The 18,699-nt window shown below is 53.8% G+C and overlaps 2 protein-coding genes across 5 annotated transcripts in view; both read left to right on the top strand.

Annotated features, from left to right (window-relative positions):
- The window catches only part of PRKG1 (protein kinase cGMP-dependent 1), a 341,078-nt gene extending 329,164 nt beyond the window's left edge, over positions 1-11,914 (top strand). For all 4 annotated transcript variants that reach the window (XM_071563624.1, XM_071563623.1, XM_071563622.1 and 1 more), the window contains 6 exons: positions 524-665; positions 2,536-2,699; positions 3,387-3,509; positions 3,607-3,669; positions 4,352-4,418; positions 7,964-11,914. In XM_071563624.1, coding sequence (XP_071419725.1) covers positions 524-665; positions 2,536-2,699; positions 3,387-3,509; positions 3,607-3,669; positions 4,352-4,418; positions 7,964-8,062 — 658 coding nt within the window. In that variant the 3' untranslated portion in view covers positions 8,063-11,914. The remainder of the gene's footprint in view (positions 1-523; positions 666-2,535; positions 2,700-3,386; positions 3,510-3,606; positions 3,670-4,351; positions 4,419-7,963) is intronic.
- Positions 11,915-13,957: 2,043 nt separating this feature from the next.
- On the top strand, positions 13,958-16,646 carry DKK1 (dickkopf WNT signaling pathway inhibitor 1). The gene is made up of 4 exons (XM_071564163.1): positions 13,958-14,164; positions 15,434-15,590; positions 15,681-15,791; positions 16,396-16,646. Exons 1-4 carry the CDS (start codon positions 13,976-13,978, stop codon positions 16,644-16,646), a joined length of 708 nt encoding a protein of 235 aa, XP_071420264.1. The 5' UTR covers positions 13,958-13,975.
- The last annotated feature ends 2,053 nt before the right edge of the window (positions 16,647-18,699 follow it).

Below are 18,699 nucleotides of genomic sequence, written 5' to 3'. Positions count from 1 at the left end.
AGGATCCGAAAGTCCACTTGATGCTGAGCTTGCAGTTCAGCACTTGAAGCCCCAGCAGCTGTGATTGCTCTGCCTTTTGTCTCCTGTAGGGACATTAATACTTCATGACTCAGAAAAGCTTGAGTATCCCAAAGCCAAAGATTTGAATTTAAAAAAAAACCTATTGCTGACTAGATAATGATTTGTAAGATGTATTTCTAAATTACGGAATAAAACCAAAGATTTATTATTCATTATATTCTGAATTATAGAAAAAATATAAGTATGGGAAGGTGGGGTGAAGGCAAAGATGCTAAAAGGGAAATGCAATTAAATTGATGTATAAATTGATATATAAACAAGCACTTTCCAGGCATTAGAGTGATTCTAGAGAATTGGATAGATATTTTATCAGATACATATTTTTAATATATTTTATTGTGCGTATATTTTAAGATAAAGAGTGAAGTCCACATGGGAGGGATCCCCTTCCCAGGGGTTCCTCCAATGGCTTTATCCCCTTCCCCTCCCTCCTGTCCGACAGAGGTTCATTTGAGGACTCCACGACCAGGTTCTACACGGCGTGTGTGGTGGAAGCTTTTGCCTATTTGCATTCCAAAGGGATCATTTATCGGGACCTCAAGCCAGAAAACCTCATTCTGGATCACCGAGGTTATGCCAAACTGGTGAGTGCCAGGAAGGGTCACCACTGCCACCAGGACAGGAGGTGCTGGGGAAGAGCAGACCTGGGTTTAGCCAGAAAGTCCACCCAGGCCGGGGTCCTGTCTCTGGTGGCCACCAGCAGATGCTGAGATGAGATCAGGGCCAGGGGGTTTTCCCAACCTCCAGCTGGGCTCAGGGTTTGGTTGAGCTGGAAAGGGCTGGAAGTTCAGAGCTGTGCTCCTGAAATGTTTAGGAAAGAGCATGGGGAGAAACCCACCCAGCTGGTTTGGAGCTACTGAAGGACTAAAAGAGCTTGAAAATGGTTGTTGTCAAGTGTGAGTGGGACAGGGGAGTGGGGAAACAGATTTTGCACATTCTGTGTGTAAGGAATTAAAATGTTGTTCCTAATGGAAATGTGAATCGTGGCCCTGCCATGGCAAGGAAGGATTATGGAAAGAGGAAAGACTTCCTTGGTGAAAGGTGCTGGGGGCTGTGGGTCATTGAGAGGCCACCAGTGAAGGGCAGGAGCTGTGTCCAGGAGGGGCTGGTGAGAGTCATGGCAGGCCAAGGGCTCTGTGCCTCTGACTGGGGACTCTTTGGGGGCTGGGGAGTGGTGTGAGCATCCAGGATAACTCAGACCCTCATCATGGACCTTGCTGGCCCGGTGGCAGCCACTGTGTGCCACCAAATGAATGACATCAGAGTTTATCCTTGACAGGATTTCCTTGTGAGTCCCTTCCAGCTTAGGATTTTCTGTGAAATTAAGCTCTTAACACTTCAAGAAAACAGTAAAAGGTAGAGCTGAAGAGACCAGAACTGTCTGTGAAATTAAACTTCCTAAAGCTGGGGGTTCCAGCAAGGTGTCAGATGATAGAGGATGATGAGATACAAGACTGTCCTCCCCACACCAGGAGCATCTGGAGCTGGATCTCAACTGGTTCCTTAGACATGTTGATCTCCCTGAACCACATCCATGATGGCACAAGTGTTGCAGATCCCTTGTGGGACTGTGACCATGTGAACTCCTGACCAAGCACAAGGTGTAGGAGCATCTCTCAGAGCCCTCCAGGGACAGTGGGCTACAGACCATGGCTGTGGGCCAGGAGGGCAGCGGGGACATCAGGGAGTGCAGGGACTCTGTTATCTGAGCTCTACCCAGTCCCCAGGGGCTTCCCTTCCCAGAATAATCTAATATTCCGTGCTTCCCAATGGCACTCTGGGGTTTATGAGCTCGCCAGCACATCCCAACAGCCTCAAGCAAATTGGGAGGACACTTTATTGCATCACACTGTAGAGTGGGAGGGAAAATCTAACCTGTCAAAAGGTGCCAAAATGGTCAGTGTTGAACCTAAATTGTGGAATCATGGAGTGGGTTGGGTGGGGAGGGACCCTAAAGCCGTCCAGTGCCACCCCTGCCACAGGCAGGGACACCTCCCACCAGCCCAGGCTGCTCCAAGCCCTGTCCAACCTGGCCTTGGACACTCCCAGGGATGGGGCAGCCACAGCTTCTCTGCCCAGCCTGTGCCAGGGCCTGCCCACCCTCACAGCCAACAATTCCTTCCCACTATCCCATCTATCCCTGCCCTCAGGTTACCAGTGGGAGTTTAAAAGAAAACCAAAAGCAAAACAAACCAACCTGAACTGTGAGTGACACAAACTTACAACTCCAAGAAACCCTCAGTGCTGTTGTTTGTTCTCCTTCCCCTCCCAAGAACTTTCCTTTCCCATGACGAGGACAAATCAGTGCAAAGGTCACTGCTTGCCTGGTCCTGGAATAGCCCAGGAGGCTTCAGAGAGGAGGCAATTCCCACGAGGAGACCTCCTTTCTGCTTTGCTGCACTTCAAGAGGAGCAGAGCGCGGGGCTGACCTTCTCTCCACTCCTTTTCCCCCAGGTTGATTTTGGCTTTGCAAAGAAAATAGGATTTGGAAAGAAAACATGGACTTTTTGTGGCACCCCAGAGTATGTGGCCCCCGAGATCATCCTGAACAAAGGTCATGACATCTCAGCAGACTACTGGTCACTGGGAATCCTAATGTATGAGCTGCTGACTGGCAGGTATGGCCATCGGGGCTGCACCCACCGCCCACCCTTTGTGCCCTTGTCACCCTGATGAGGCCAGGCCAGTGCAGGCCTGGCATGTGCTGGGCTGCACCTCACCATCTGCTTTGCCACTCAAAATGCTTCATTTTTGGCCCTGAGCGAGCTGAAGGAAAGGGTTTGCACTCAGCTGAGGGAAAGGAGGAGGTAGACCAGCCTTGGGGCCCTTCCCTTCCTTAATTTTGCATGTTTGGGATATTACTGCTGATGTTGGCAGCAGTGGCTTCCTGGAACTTCCTCAGCTCATCCCCCATCGCTCCCTTCCAGGACGCAGGAGCTGGGAGAGGATCATCACCTCAGCCTGCTTGTCCTTCAGGGCTGGATGGAAGCCCAGTTAATCCCCACTGGAATCATGTCCCAACATCAGACAGAGACTCAGCCAGTGAGTGTTGCCCAGAGCCTCGTTCCTTGGGCTCTTGGGGCATGGGCTGCCATGGAAAGGAGAGGTTTAGCATGTGATGCTCTGGAAAACTTCCCTCAGTGGTGCTTCCCTGCAGCATCCCTGACATCCATAGGATGGTTACCATCATGGGAAGCAAAGCATTGCCAATTGTCATCTACCTTTTCTCATCTGTCTATGTATTTTATCAATGCTGCTGTAAAGACAAGCTTTTAACCTTCTTTATTTTCCCCTCCCCTCTAAAGTCCCCCTTTCTCAGGCCCAGACCCCATGAAGACCTATAACATCATACTAAGGGGAATAGACATGATTGAATTTCCAAAGAAGATTGCCAAAAATGCTGCTAATTTAATTAAAAAACTATGCAGGTAAGTGGAGGAAATGGAATCACCTTGCTGCTGTTGGCAAAGAGTCCAGTTGTTCAGAAGGATGAAAGAAGTAACTGATTTGTTATTCCTTTTAAAGGGACAATCCATCAGAAAGATTAGGGAACTTGAAAAACGGCGTGAAGGATATCCAAAAGCACAAGTGAGTGTCTTCTCCACTACCAGCAGGCCCAACCCACAGAAACAGGCACTTCAGTGTTCTGCTAAACCCCCTGTGTGTCCACAATGCAAATCCATCATCCTTTTTGGTCCAATGGGAGTTGTTAAGTGATGTCTTAGGAGTTTTCAAGCTGCTGGAATGGGATAAGAACAAGTTAGAGAGACCCATTCCAGAAAACAGGTTATCTCATCCATCCATTCTCTTCTCCATCCCCAAAGCAACAGAAGTGATTGGGTGGATCTTTCCATGTGCAGGTTGAAGGCTCAGCTCAGGGCTCGTCTTGAGCAAGGCTGAGGTGCCCAAGCCAGGAGTGAGACATCCTCGTGCATGACATTGGGAACTAACCCAATTTCATGGGAAAAAAAGGACATTATGGGTCTCATGTGGGAGGGATCAACCCTGTGGATGGGAAGGAGCAGCTTCCAGTGAGGAAGGGCTCTCCTGAGCCTTGGCAACCTGCCCTTGCTGTGGGATCACCACTGGGCTGTTACACACACTTCCTTTCCAGTCCCAGAAAACAGATCCAGAGGTGGCAGGGAAAATTCCAAAGGCTAAGGAGGGGATTTGAGGGCAATGTCTGTGGGAATGAAACCCACTGCTGCAGCACTTTACTTCTCTTTCTGTGCCACCAATGTCTAACTGTTGGATTCTTCCCTCCCTTCAGATGGTTCGAAGGCTTTAACTGGGAAGGGTTACGGAAAGGGACACTGACACCTCCTATAATACCAAGTGTAAGTTCTCCTATTAGTTTTCTCCTTCATGATCACTAAGTTTCCTCAGGAATGTTGTGAGCTTTGGCCTCTCTGGGGTTAAGTGGGGAACAGCATGTGCTTTATTTCTTCTGAGGATGCTTTAGAGTCATATTTGACACAATCCCAGCTAAGCCTGGTCTCTGGGCAGGCTCTTCCAAGAGAAGGCAGTTTGGAGAGGGTATGGCCATGCCAAAATGCCCTTTGCAGCAGGAGATCAGGGCAGGTTCACTCACTCCTACACATTTTATTCCTTCTCACCTGCTCCACTTGTTTCTTCATCTACTTTTCCCATTTCGCTGGAGAGGTGCCACTTTCACCCCTTCCCTTCTCCTTTATTCTTCTTTCCTTTGGAAAGGCAAGTGGGATTTGTGTGCCATCTCCCTTCTCCTTTGCCTTACCCTTTCCTTCTGCCCTGCCTTTTGTGTCCCTCTCCCTTGTTTCCTGCATCCATGTCCTCCATGCAAGCCCCGTCACCGCCTGGTTGATGTTTAACAGCGAAGCGGCCGAGGGACAGCTCCCCTCGTTTTCCTTTGGAGCAAAGCTCTTCCTTTGATGTCTTTGTGAGCTCTCTCTGCCCACAAAGGGAAACCAAACAGGATTAGCTGAGAGGAATTACCTTGGCCCCTTGTGTTGTGCAGCCTGCCCTGCTCATCCCGGCTTTAATCCCCTTCTCCACGGGATCCCCACGGGACGACAGCATTCCATGGCACCCACTGCTCTGCCCTGTGCCTCAGCCCTAAGGTGGCTTTGCAGCCAGCCGAGATCCAGAGGGTCTCCCATGCCCCTGTGTCGCCCTGTGGGCTGCAGGAGTTCCTGGCAGAAAGCAGGACTTGGCAAGGGTCTCCCTCAAACAGGATGACCCAACAACACGTGAATGTTTTACGAGTCAAGGGTGGGGTTGGTTGGGTTTTAACTGTTAATTTTAAGATCCTTCTAGAAATCCTGGAATGGTTTGGGTTCGAAGGGACCTTAAAGCCCAGCCCATCCCATCTCACCCCTGGGACACCTTCCAGTAGCCCAGGTTGCCCCAAACCCCATCCCACCTGCTCTTGGCTTTGTTAGTGCCTGTTAATTAAGCAGCAGTGCTGCTCACCACATCCATGGCAGACCATGAATTTGCTCTTTTCTATCCAGTTACATTTCCTGCTCTACCTGTGCAGCCTGAAAATGCCCCAGTATGTTTTTCTAGCTGGTTTCAATGGATTTTTAGTTTTGTGAGAGCATTTCCAGTACTGCTTTTAGCCCATAGAGGCTGAAGGCTCATGGGACTGGTGACTCCTGTCAACCCCAGAGCCACCAGTCCTGTTCCACCTTGTTTTCCACAAGTTTTTTTGGCAAAATCCCAACTGCCAGTAAGAGCCACAGCTGAAAAGGGACCCAAAATACACAGTTTTGTGGGGAGGCATCCATTTTCCCTTTAGCCCACCTCTCCTTGTTGGCTGGGAAGGAGCCAGCAGGGCTAAACACGAAGATTAGCTTTGTTTTATGGAAGAGAAAAGGCTTTCCCCAGCTCTTTAGCTCTCATTAGTTACCTGGCACTACCAGTGAGGCAATCAAAAGCTGCTCCTGAGTTCTGCTTTCCATGGGAGTTTTTGAAAGATCCCAATTTACAACCTGATGCTGGGACACTGCTGAGCCTCAGTGTCACAGCTGGGACCTGTGACTGTGGCTCTCCTTAAAAGCTCTTCCACAGATGACCTGAGGAACCAAAGGAGTGCCAACAAAGTAAACGGATCCAGGGAACTCAAAAGAAATTTAACTACTGAGTTTTTACAGAGTGGGGTTTTTTTCCCAAAGGGAGTTGGGTATTCAACAATCTTGATTTCCCCCAAGATGTTCAGCAGCAGGAAAATGCTGGTGCAGCTGGATGGCACATTAAATACAGAGCTGAAGTTGGAGCTCTTGTTGATCAGACAGTCTTTCCCCAAGGCTTATATCCAGCATCAAATGGGAATATTGTGGGGTTTAACAAGCCAAGGGCTGGTGCTGCACTTGGATCAGGACAACCCCTAGGATCAGTCCAGGCTGGGGATGAGCAGATGGGGCAGCCCTGGGAGGAGGACTTGGGGGGCTGGTGGGGAGGAGGCTGGACATCAACCTACTGGAGCAAGCCCAGAGGAGGCCCCAGGATGGGCAGAGGCTGGAGCAGCTCTGCTGGGAGGGAAGGCTGGGAGAGCTGGGATTGTTCAGCCTGGAGAGGAGAAGCTTTGGGGGGACCCAACTGTGGCCTTGCAGGGCCTGGAGGGGCCAACAGGAAAGATGGAGAGAGACCATTTCCAAGGGCCTGGAGGGGCAGGACATGGGGAATGGCTTCCCACTGCCAGAGGGCAGGGACAGATGGGATAGTGGGGAGGAATTCCTGGCTATGAGGGTGGGGAGGTCCTGCACAGGTTGCCCAGAGACACTGTAGCTTAAAGTACCAAATTTCTGGTAAGGCACTCCTCATTTTGGGCTGGAGAGCTGCTGGTCACTTCTTGTATTGTTTATTTTTTTCTAAATTGCATTGACTGTATCAAGGTCTCTTTCTAAGAAAGTTTCACTCACTATTGTAAAGCCAAAAAAATAGGAAATTATCTAGCCATGGCAGAAAAGTGACATTATTTCCAAAAAAGAAACATGCCTGTCCTTATCCTAGGAAGATGGTGGCATCTCTGGTAGGATCCTTGGGCTGAGGAATACTTACCAGGAAATTTAAAGGAAACAGCCTCAAAGTCAGGATCCTGGAGCCACAAATGGGAAATCCTGGGCTTTGGGGAGGCTTTTTTGATGACCTCGTGCTCATGGGTGGGACAGCAGCTCTTCAACCCCTGTGAGAGTGTAGGGAAGCAGTCACAAATCCTCCTGGCATTCAGCAAAAAGGTGTGGCACGTGGAATGCAGCCCTGGATGCTCCTGAGTGCCCATGGAGAGGGAATGCCTGCAGAGGTTCCCTGTGATGCTGTGATGGCTTGATCCAGGCCTTCCCTGGTAACCAGGTGGAACTAGGGAAAGGCTCATCTCCTAGGTATTCCTCACCTGGTTTTTATCCCAATCACGTGAAAAGGGTGGATATGAGAGAGGGGGATAGGAAGTGGCCTGGTCTTCTGTTTCCAGCAAGGGTTGGGAGCAGGAAGTTTTGCCGCTCTCGGTCCCTTGTTGGAGCCACGCAGGAGGTCAGAGAGAGGACGTGAGAGAGAGTGTGAGAAAGAGCTGGGCTTCTTCTGAGAGTCATTGGTAGGATTGTATTGTACTGGTTTGCTTGGGGGGTGTGTGGGGGTGTCTAGTAGTACCTACTTGTTCTGTCTCTTTGTTGTCCCCTTTCCTTTTCCCCTGGAAGTTTTCCAGTGCTGGGTGCAGATTGTGTATATATAATTGTAAGCGTTTAGAAAAAATACATATATACTCTGACTCAATTCACTTTCTTTCAAGTTCTTTTTTCCCCCTTTCTTTCCCCCGCCTTGAGGAGCGAAGGGAGAAGGAGGAGCAGCTCGGGGGCTGGGAAGCCAAAACAAAACCAAGACAAAACTGTGCCCTGTCTTGCCACAGGTCGCGTCTCCGACCGACACGAGCAACTTCGACAGCTTCCCGGAGGACAGTGACGAGCCACCCCCTGACGACAACTCAGGATGGGACATAGATTTTTAATGTCTTTCTCTTACCTGCTTCTGCCTTGCTGAAGACAGCTTTCCTGGGACGTGGCTGCCAGCGAAACGGGAAGGACGGAACCGGGGAGGATTCGTGCTCGGGGTCACCGTGATGCCTTGATTGATGCTGCTACAGTAACTACAGTGGCATTAGGACTTTCTGCTTAGATGACAGTAGTGCTCTTCATGTTTTTCTGTTCAAACATAAACTAGGGGTTGGCATGGTGGTCCTGACATAGAGCCTTCCACCAGCGAAGGAACATGTTTTCTGTCACCGCCGAGGTCTTGCTGCACGCTCTTAGTTAACCAAGGCGAGAGGTCCATTGTGCAAGACACACCTAATTCCAGCTGCAAGGGGCTGGCTTTCCAGTAGGATCAGTAGGAACTTATCAAGTGCTGTAGCCAAGTGCAGTGCAGGATTTGGGCTGTTCCCACCCTCCCAGCTCCCTTGGGCTTCCATGGGAGTGGAGGTGGCCACAATGGGACTGGCCTGAGAGTTCCTGTCAAAGCAGAGGTGAAACGTGTCCGTGTCCTTTCCAAGCAGAACCACGACAAGACTGAATGTCACCTTTCCTCTTTGTCTGGGAGAATTCTCTGTGTAGCCTGGTGAAACAAAAGCACAACTGCCCTAGACCCTGGGAAGGCAGATGTGGGTCGCTTCTCTCTCGTGGCGGGGAACAACTCTACCTTGGGCTTTTATTTTGCCTTTCCCTTGGGACAAATGCACACCTGCATGGGAATAAAACTCATGGAGCTCATCCATGTGACGTATAAAACAGTGCTTGGATCGTGGTCCTGGAACAGAGTGGCAGCAGCCCACTGGTCTTACTGCTTAGGCATACAATTAAGCCAAACTTTGGCTTTTTGGAATCCAAAGGGGAAACAATAGACCTGTAATGTCCTTTTTGGGTGCTGTGTCTGTCCCTTACCTGGGAATGTACCTGTTCACTCAAGCACCATTTCAGAGATATGTAGCAAGAGGCATCGTTCTCCATCGTGCTCTTGGATGATTCTCCACATCTGCATCAGTTCCATGTTCCGTACAAAGCTCATTCAGATGAAAGTACTGGGCCAGGTCTCTGGCTCTGATGGGATACTACCCATAAAAATGTAATCCCAATGCCTCTGCAGGCCAAGGAGCTGCACAGGAAAGTCCATGGAATTAGAAGGAAAAGCAATATTGGATGTCTTTGTGCAAGGTCTCTGTGTCATTGGTGTTGAAGTTCCCCGTGTTTATGGATAAACAACCTGGGGAGAACAATCTTCCCAAGATATGCTTTTCCTTCATTTCCACTGCTTTTTCTTTGCATGAATACAGTCTCCTCTGGTTTATAGAGGAATCCTGTCCCAGATGCCTCTTTCTTGCACATACACAGGACTTAAAGTATTCCATCACCCAACAAGAAGCACCAGATTTTGGTCTCTCTAAGAGACTCTGCCCCAAACCCCCACAGGATCATAGAGTAATGGAATGGGTTGGGTTGGAGGGGACTTTAAAGACCATCTCATTCCAACCCCCTGCCATGGGTGAGCAGATGCTGCCCCATTTTATCTCAGCACTGCCAAGAGCTGATAGTGGGAAGATGTGTTCTTGCTGAGCAGGATTTTTGCCCACACACTACATGGAAAATGTCTGTTTTGACAGTAAAAAATTGTTTCCCTGATGCTAAATCCCAACCTTTTCCCGTGTTCCAGATGAAAACAACTTAATAGTGCCCATTGAAAGGATGTGTTGACAGTGTGGACCTTGTCCTGCTGTTTGCCTGCAAACATGAGCTTGGTCACCTTTGGAACCAAGTCTGTGGCACTGGATTTCCTTCCCTGTTCCAAAGGGTGAGGCAGCACCGCTGGCACAGTCACTTCAGGTGATTTCTGCTGGTCTTCTTTTAATCATTGCAACTTGATTTGCCTTCAAGACTGTCAGGAAAAGGCAGTAACTCGTGGCTGTTCCGCCTTTATCCGAGGGATGGACGATGCTGAGAGCCAAGGCTGAGCACTAGGGCTACAATGGCCACCAGGCATCTTAGAGAACAGGCCTAACAGACAAATTCTTCACTCCCATCCCCCTGGATTTTCACTCCCCAAGGAGAACTTTCTGTAGGAATGTAGAGAGGTGTTTGTCCCGGAATTCTGGCACTCAGATGCCGTGTCAGGCAAGGGCTTGTTGGGAGGCAAAAGCACCACAAGGATTTGGGGGCAACCTGAAAACACGACAGGAAGGAGTGATTCAAATGGGCTGAGTTCTTCTGCTTTTTCCTGTCCCTTCTTCCTTGTGCCAAGCACAGGAATTAATACCTGTACTGAGTATGAGTTTCTTTTGATATCAGACACCTCACTCGACTCCTGTCACATCCCCTAAGCATTAACACCACACTATGTATAGGATAAATGCCTTCATTTATAATAATATATTTAAGTTGCTTTATATATATATATATATATAAACTCACAACAAGGGATTGCCTCTGTGTTTCCACTTTGTGTCCTTATTTCTTTGTCTCCCTCCTTGATGTGTGGCATGAGGGTGTATTTAGGGAAGGGGAGATGAGCTCCTGTGTTTCAGACCAAGGTGTTGTTTGGTGTCGTGGCCAATCCAGAGCTTCTCCCAGCGCTGCATTTCCCACACAAACTCTTCCTTAACAACAGGACCACGAGCGAATATTTCTGTAAATAGGTATTTTCGTGTCGGTATTTTGTGGTACACATACAACTTTTTTGTTCTTTTCGAGCCCCATGCCATTATTCCTTCATTTTCTTATTTGTAATGTAATGTTTTTAGCTCAAGGTAGACTTGAATTAATGTCATATTTGTCAGTATTATTAAACTTTCTGTCAGCTGTCCTGTTAACTCATCTGTCCCATACTTTGAGAACATGACTAGCTATCTGGCATTGGTGCAAGTGCCTTAAATCCATGGCATCTTATGAAAAAAAAAATTCAAATTTGGTGTTATGCTGCATGACAAAGACAAACACACCTCAAACTGTCGTCCTTTCTTAGCTTGCTGCGTTTTACAGTTCTTTCTGCTACCGATTTCTAAGCCTTTATTATTATAATACTGATGAACTACAGAAATGATGACGTCGTTCTCTTATTTCTGTTCAATGTACCAGAGCTGTGTATCTGTTGATGAGATACAGAGTCATTTCTGTGAAATGTATCAATGTTATGTGCGGGTCAAATTAATATCTGACATCCAATCAGTCTGTAGACAGGTATTCCTGTTGCTGAGCTCCTCCCATCCCACCCATCGTGCCGTCCCGTCTTACAAACCCCTGCAGACACCTCCCACCTGCACAAAGCGACTCGCTGTGAGCCCAACCTGCCTTTTGTTCGACCTAAACCCCAAGGCGAAGGCGTGGCTCGTTTGCACCACTCCAGACAACAGGATCTCCCCCCGCCCCCCAATTCCCTCTCTGTCCGCAGCCACCGCTGGGATGAGCCCTCGGTGCTCCCACGGAGCTGCCAAGCTGGAAGCTTCTGGTCCTCTGCAGCTCCCCAGCCCCGACACCGAGACTTGGGCCCTTTTAGGGCTTTCTCAGCCGAAGGGGAACCTCCCGTGGGGAGTTGCCTCTGCCCACCCCAGTCCCGGCTTAGGCTGGTTTTTACACTGCCCCTTTGGTTTAGGTTCTCCTCCCCAGCTTTCTTCTTCCATGAGAGAGGTTTTGTTTGTGGGGCAGATGTCGGTCACCCTCCAGTTGGTGGCTGCTTGCACTCTTTTGATGTTGACTGAAGAACTTTGGGTTTTTTTCATAAACTTTAACCGCTTTTGTTTCGCTCTGTACTTTCCCTGCAGCTGTAATTGCCGAGTGCCTGTTGTATACTTTATAGAGTTGAAATAAAAATAATTACTTTTGAACGGCGTGTCGAGGGTTTCCTTCCACAGCAGGGGCTGAGGTGGGGAGGGTTGTGCTGGTCAGGGGTTAAATTTGGGTGATGGGGGTCCTGCTTCGAGCAGGTTTGGCACCAGGTGAGCCCCACAGCTCACTTCCAACCCCAGTTATTCCGTGAGCACAGATGCAGCATGTTCACCCTTCAGGGATGAACTCCCCAATATAAGGGAGTCCAGGGAAGGGATTTTATTCCTGCCATAAGTTGTGTCATTCCTACAGAGGATCTGACTCAAAACAACATGTGTGTCAAAAGACTTGTTGCCCAGAGAAGCTGTGGCTGCCCCATCCCTGGAAGTGTCCAAGGCCAGGCTGGACAGGGCTTGGAGCACCCTGGGCTGGTGGGAGGTGTCCCTGCCCATGGCAGGGGGCGGAACGTGGTGGTCTTTAAGATCCCTTCCAACCCAAACCATTTGATGTTGATTCCATGACACAGGGACAAGCAAAATCTGGGGAAAGTAGCAAGAAAACATCCTCCTAGGAGGCAAATAAACGTGGTAGCTGCCTAAGGAGAAGCTGGGAAACATCCCAAATCGTTTTGCAGGATGCAGCAATTGCAGGTACAAGTTAATAAGGCAATAAAACCCCCAGGGTGACCTGGCCCTCACCTGAAGCTGCCGCGGGAACACCGGGATTTCGGGGCAAGGCGTGGCCCTCCCTCCCTCTCCTGGGCTAAAATCAGGGAAGGCAGAGTTGGTCGGGGCTGGTGGTGGTGCCCCCCGAAACCTTCACGGGCAATTGTTAGCCCGGTTGGGGCCACTTGGAGCTGGAATAGCTGCTGGGGGATAGCGGGCAGCGAGACGGGAGCGCGGGGGGTTCATCGGAGCCCGCCCCCCCGGGCACCACTCGGGCATCTCCATTCAAACCACGCTTGGAAAATAAATCAGCGGGAGCACGAGGCCGCCGGGAAAAGGCGGCTTAATTAATTAACGGGGGTTAATTAACGCGAAGGGGCGGAGCGCCATGGGCCGGCGGGGCCGCCAGGGGGCGCTCTGGGGCCGCGCTGCCCCGACGGGGGGGCTTTGGAGGGGTTTGGGAGGGGGCGGGTTGGGGGGGGTTGGACTTCGGGGAGGTGAGTTTGGGGGGTCGGGCGTTGGGGGGGGATGTTTGGACGAGTTTGTGGGGAGTCGGGCGTTGGGAAGGCGGGTTTGGGGGGACTGAGGGGGTCAGGCGTTGGAAGGGTCTTAGGGGGGTTTGAGAGAGGAGTCGGGCGTTGGGGGGGGCGGGCAGTGGCGCCCCGAGGGCGCCGGAGAGGGAATGGGGAGGGAATAGGGAAGCGACCCCTTTGATCTCCCCGCATCAAAGAGCGCGGAGCTCCCGCAGCCGTCGGTGCTGCCCCCCCCCGCCCCTCCCCAGCTGGGGTCAGACGGATGGGGGAGGACACCGAGGATCCTGCCGTGTGTCCCCGCGGTGTCCCCACACCCCCCCGGGGCGGGGGGTGCGGAGCAGCCCCTCTGCCTTCCTGCGAGGCTGCGCTGGCGCCAGGAAGGACGCGGGGGAGGCGGGGGGAGGGAAAATCGGAGGAGACCAAAGGACCGACTCTGACATCGGGGAAGGGCGGGGGGGGGGGGGGGCGGCCTCTACACCCACCGCGGCTCCCACCCACTCTGGGGGGGGGTTGTACGAGGGGGCGTCCCCCTCCTTCACCCCTTGCCGGTCCCCTCCGTCGGGCGCGTCCAGCGCTGGAGACAGCGGCGGCGTCGGGGCGAGCAGAGCATCTGGCCGGGACCGAGGGCGGGGGATGTCGGGCTGGGGGGACCGGGGCGGGGGGGGTCTGCCCTCGCCGTTGCGAAACCCCCTCCCGACCAATGTCGAAGCCCTCGGGGCGGGGTGGGGGCGGTTTTGGGGGCTCATGGGCACAGCTCCCCCCCCCTCCCGGGAAGCCTTTGAAATGGCAGCCGGCGGGCCCCCCGCCCCGAGGGGGCGGGCAGGACGCGGCCCCGGGGGTATAAAGGCGGCGGAGGAGCGCAGGGAGCCGCTGCTCGGGGCCACAGCGGGCACGGGAGGGCACGGGAGGGAGCAGCATGCGGGGGCTGGTGGCGCTGCTGGCGGCGCTGAGCTGCGCGGCCCCGGCGGGGCGGGCGGCGGCTCCCGGGGGCGGCCTCAGCTCCAACGCCATCAAGGGACCCCCCCCGGGCGGGGCGGCAGAGGCCAGCGCCGCCCCCGCACCCTTCGACGGCAACAACAAGGCGCCGCCGGCCGCTACCCGGCAGGTAGGAACGGAGACGGAGAGGGGGGACACCGGGGACGGAGAGAGGGGACACTGGGGAGGGACGGGGGACACACACCGGAGATGGAGAGAGGGGACACCGGAGATGGAGAGAGGGGACACCGGGGTGGAGAGAGGGGACACCGGGGTGGAGAGAGGGGACACCGGGGTGGAGAGAGGAGACATCGGGGAGGGAGAGACGGGACACCGGGGAGGGATGGAGAACACACACAGGGGGATGGAGAGAGAGGACACCAGGGATGGAGACAGGGGACACCGGGGAGGCATAAGGGACACACACCAGGGTGAAACGGAGGGGACACCGGGAAGGGAGAGAGGAGACAGCGGGGAGGGATGGGGGACACACACCGGCGTGGGACAAAGCGGACACCGGGGAGGGATGAGGGACACACACCGGGGATGGAGGGAGGGGACACCGGGAATAGAGGGAGGGGACACTGCGGACGGGTGGGGGACACACCAGGGATGGATGTAGAACACTATCGAGGGTGGGGAGAGGGGACACCGGGGAGGGATGGGGCACTCGTATCAAGGGTGAACGGCACGCATCGGGGTGGGTGGGGAACACACCCCAAGGGTGAAGGGAACGCATCGGGGATGGAGTTCAGGGACACATTTGGGACGGAGGGGAGGGACACGCGCACCAGAGACAGAGTGGGGACACCGCGGGGAGGGAGGGGACACCAGGGCCGGGGAGAACGCTCTGGGGATGGAGGGAGGGAGGGAGTACCCATCGGGAATGGGCAGAGGAGACGCACTGGGGATGCAGGAGAAGGGACATGCAATGGGGACGGAGGGGACTCCGAGAGCGGGGGAAACGCACCGAGAATGGAGAGGGGGACACCGGGGATAAAAGACGGGGACACGGCGGAGGGGGATGGAGGGGACTCACAGGGGATGGGGGGCACACACACACTTCGGGAAGGAAATGGGAGGATACTGGGGTTGGAGGAGAGGGACGCACCAGGGATGGGGACACACGCACAGCGGGGATGGAGTTGGGGGAACACTTCGGGGATGAAGGGGATGCCGGGGACGGGGAAGGCGCAGCGGGGGTGGAGATGGATGGAGGGGACACACCGGGGATGGAGTGTGGACATACCGGGGATGGAGAGGGGAGAGGACACCTCGGGGACGGAGGGAGCGCACCGGAATGGAGCGGGGACGCACAGGGCATGGAGGAGGAGGACCAGCCCCGGCGATGCGGGTGTCGGCCCCGCTGATCTCCTGTACCTCCTCTATGTCCCCCCAGCCCTTCCCGTGCGCCGAGGACGAGGACTGCGGCCCCGAGGAGTTCTGCGGCGGGGTTGCCCGCGGCGGGGGGGCTCCGCTGTGCCTCGCCTGCCGGAGGCGCCGCAAGCGCTGCCTGCGCGATGCCATGTGCTGCCCGGGCATGACCTGCAGCAACGGTGAGAGGGCACTGCGGGCACTCTGGAGGTGATCGCGGGAGGGGGTCGTGGTTCCACCGTGGCTGACAGCTGCCCCACTGCCCCCCACAGGTCTCTGCACGCCCCCGGAGCCTCCCCACGGAGCTGCTGAGCTGGAGGAGATGGGCACTGATGCTCTGCCCCGACGGACGCCCGCTCCCGCCTGGATCCCCACTGCCAAAGGTAAGGGAGGCCCTGCTGCTGTGACCCCAAGTCCCGTGGGAGGCTGCCACTCTGCCCTGGTGCCCTGTGTGAGATCAGTGAGGGATACTCACCCTACCCCTCTGTCCTTCATGGGACCAGTCTGAGATGCCCACCCTGCACTGCTGTTCCTTGTGGTCCAGGATTTCCACCCCGACCCTCTGTCAGTGGATGCCCACCCTGTCCTGCTGTTCACTGTGGGATCAGTTCAGGATGTCCACCCTTCCCTGCTGCACCCCGTGAGATCAGTCTGGGATGCCTATTCTGCCCTGCTCTCCCCCATGGAATTAGTCTGGGAGGCTCATGGAATCAGTCTGGGATGCCCATCCTGACCCCCATGGAATCAGTCTGGGATGCCCATCCTGACCCCCATGGAATCAGTCTGGGATGCCCATCCTGTCCCCCATGGAATCAGTCTGGGATGCTCATGCAATCAGTCTGGGATGCTCATGGAATCAGTCTGGGATGCCCATCCTGCCCCGCTGCCATCCTTGGAGCAGCCCAGACTGCCTGCCCTGCCCCGCTGCCCCCCCGGGAGATGCCATGCCCACCGTGCCCCCCTGAGCACATCCCGCCATCCCCGCAGGTGAGGAGGGCGATTTCTGCCTGCGCTCGTCGGACTGCGCGGCCGGGCTGTGCTGCGCCCGCCACTTCTGGTCCAAGATCTGCAAGCCGGTGCTGCGGGAGGGCCAGGTGTGTACCCGGCACCGGCGGAAAGGCACCCACGGGCTGGAGATCTTCCAGCGCTGCCAGTGCGCCGAGGGCCTGGCATGCCGCCCGCAGAGAGAGCCCGGCCCCGCCGACCCGGCGCGGCTGCACACCTGCCAGCGGCACTGAGCCCGACCCACGGACCCCGGGATGGACTCCGGCCCCGCCGGAGCGAAGGTTGTTTCTCAAGGGAACTACTTCTTAGCGACTTCTTGCAGTACGTTACTGTGTTGTGAATATTCGAGCTGGCACTTAGAGCTGTACATAGCGCCGGGACTGCCGAGGACTCCTCCGAGTGACTGGGACTTGGTACGCGCTGGGGGTTTTAATCCTGGCTCAAAGAGATGCCACCGCCGGTTCGCGAGCCAATAAACTCCTCTTTGAAAGTCCTCCTGAGCCGCCTCTGCGTCCCTGCCCCGCGTGGGGAGGTGGGGGATGCCCCGAAAGACACGGGCAGCGAGCGGGCTCAGCACCAGCACCCCGTGGGAAAGGCTGGCTCCTTGTTACTATTTATTCAGCTGCTTTTCAGGGATTATTTTGGCCACTGAGACCCTCAGGCCACCAGAGCAAGGAGGGGATTGTGCCCAGGGGGCGAGGGAGGGCAGGTGTCAGCAGAGCACCCTCCTCCTGGACTCGGAGGGGAGGAGGGAGTGAAGGATCACCGGCGCAGTCTCTGCTCCACGCACAATAAAGACTTGCTTTTTCTTCACTTTGCAGCTTGTTACTGGGGGGTTCTCCCTTTTGGGCTGACTCGGAGGGAAGGAAAGGTGCAAACACACGTTTTTTCCTCACCCCCTTTAACTTCTAACACTGCCCACCTATCCCAAGGGTTTCTAAGTGTGTGGAGCGAGAGTGGGGTTGGTGGGCAGCAACTGCAGTGCCCTGTGCTTGCCTGGCAGGCTGCCCTCAGCCTCCCTGCAGCCTGGGGAAGAGGTTTGGGGTGCAAACCCGTGGTGGAGCCTTCCCTGTACAACCCAAAAGGGCACCCGAAATCCAACTGCTGAGCAGCACATCCCTGGGTGGCTCTGGGAGACCCATTGCCAGGGGAGCATCCCACATCTTTTACATGCCCCCTGCTCATGGGGCTTTGGTGTCTCCAGGGTTAGTGTTTAGGGACCTTGAGGACATGGCATTCCAGGATGCCAACCCAACTGCAGCTCTGGCAGGAATCTGAGAGCACCAGCTGGTGCTGAACCAGGTCCAGAGGGACAGAAAATGGAAAGGAAGGAGAGCACAGCCCCAGGTAGAAGCAAATGTTCAAGTCATCATGCCCAGATTCTTTCCAGCTCTTCCAGCTCAGGGACTGGCTGAGAAGAGCCAAAGTTGCCTCAAACCAGAGGGTAAAACACTGATGGTCCTTCGGCCACCTAAATGCACCATTCAAGTCTCTCCCTGCCAGGGCTGTGCTCTGGAGCAGCTTTCACTGAGTTGCAGTTGGGTTGAAGCCACCTCCTGAAAGAGCTGGTGACACAGAGACTTGAGTTCAGTGCTTTAATCTCTGTGCAAGGCTTCGAGAATGAAAAATATACTTTGAAAAAAATATTGTATAGCATACTCAATAATATTGCTTTATTATCACCAGCCCACCCAGTTCCACCCCTGCAGACACATTTCAGCACCACGGTGGCCATGTGGTCGTACCCAGCACTCTTCAGCACTTCAGATATCTTAATAAAGTGATTATTTGGGTCCAGAACACCTTGGGTACCATTTCTTGTCATCCTTAGCACTGTGTCCTCCATCCTCGTTTGTTTTGGGCAGGTTGGCCACCTCCATACTTATCCATGCATTAACCAGAAATGCTTCTTTTGCCTTGACATTCTTCACTCTCCCAGTCTGGAAAATTAAAAAAAAGAGCATTTTTTAGCAACCATTCTTAGGCAAGAGGGTCTCAAGTCAGCACTGAGGGACCTCTGAAGCACTGGTTGCCTCTGTCTGCCCTGGCCTGTGCCCAGTGGATGGATCCTAACACAGATATCTCCAGAATAATTAGTTTCATGGCCAAATTTCACCAAAACAATGTGGGGTTTTCTTACCACATCTTCATTCACGAGCTCTCCCTGTTTCTGCCCCATTTGAACAATCAGAGTTGGTTCCAAGAAACTGGATTTAGCAATATTCCTTAGGAAAAAAAATCATGACAATATGATCCCATGTCTGTTAAGACTTAACAAGACCAGTG

The sequence above is a fragment of the Pithys albifrons genome, chromosome 9, assembly GCF_047495875.1.
Source record: "Pithys albifrons albifrons isolate INPA30051 chromosome 9, PitAlb_v1, whole genome shotgun sequence".
Lineage (NCBI taxonomy): Eukaryota > Metazoa > Chordata > Aves > Passeriformes > Thamnophilidae > Pithys > Pithys albifrons.
This window is presented reverse-complemented; position numbering and strand designations above follow the sequence as displayed.

Excerpts from the sequence above, each read along its gene's own strand:
- DKK1 (XM_071564163.1), top strand. The coding sequence starts at position 13,976 with ATGCGGGGGCTGGTGGCGCTGCTGGCGGCGCTGAGCTGCGCGGCCCCG. Across the intron at positions 14,165-15,433 it reads CGCCGGCCGCTACCCGGCAG|CCCTTCCCGTGCGCCGAGGA; the intron begins GTAGGAACGGAG and ends ATGTCCCCCCAG. Across the intron at positions 15,792-16,395 it reads CTGGATCCCCACTGCCAAAG|GTGAGGAGGGCGATTTCTGC; the intron begins GTAAGGGAGGCC and ends CCATCCCCGCAG.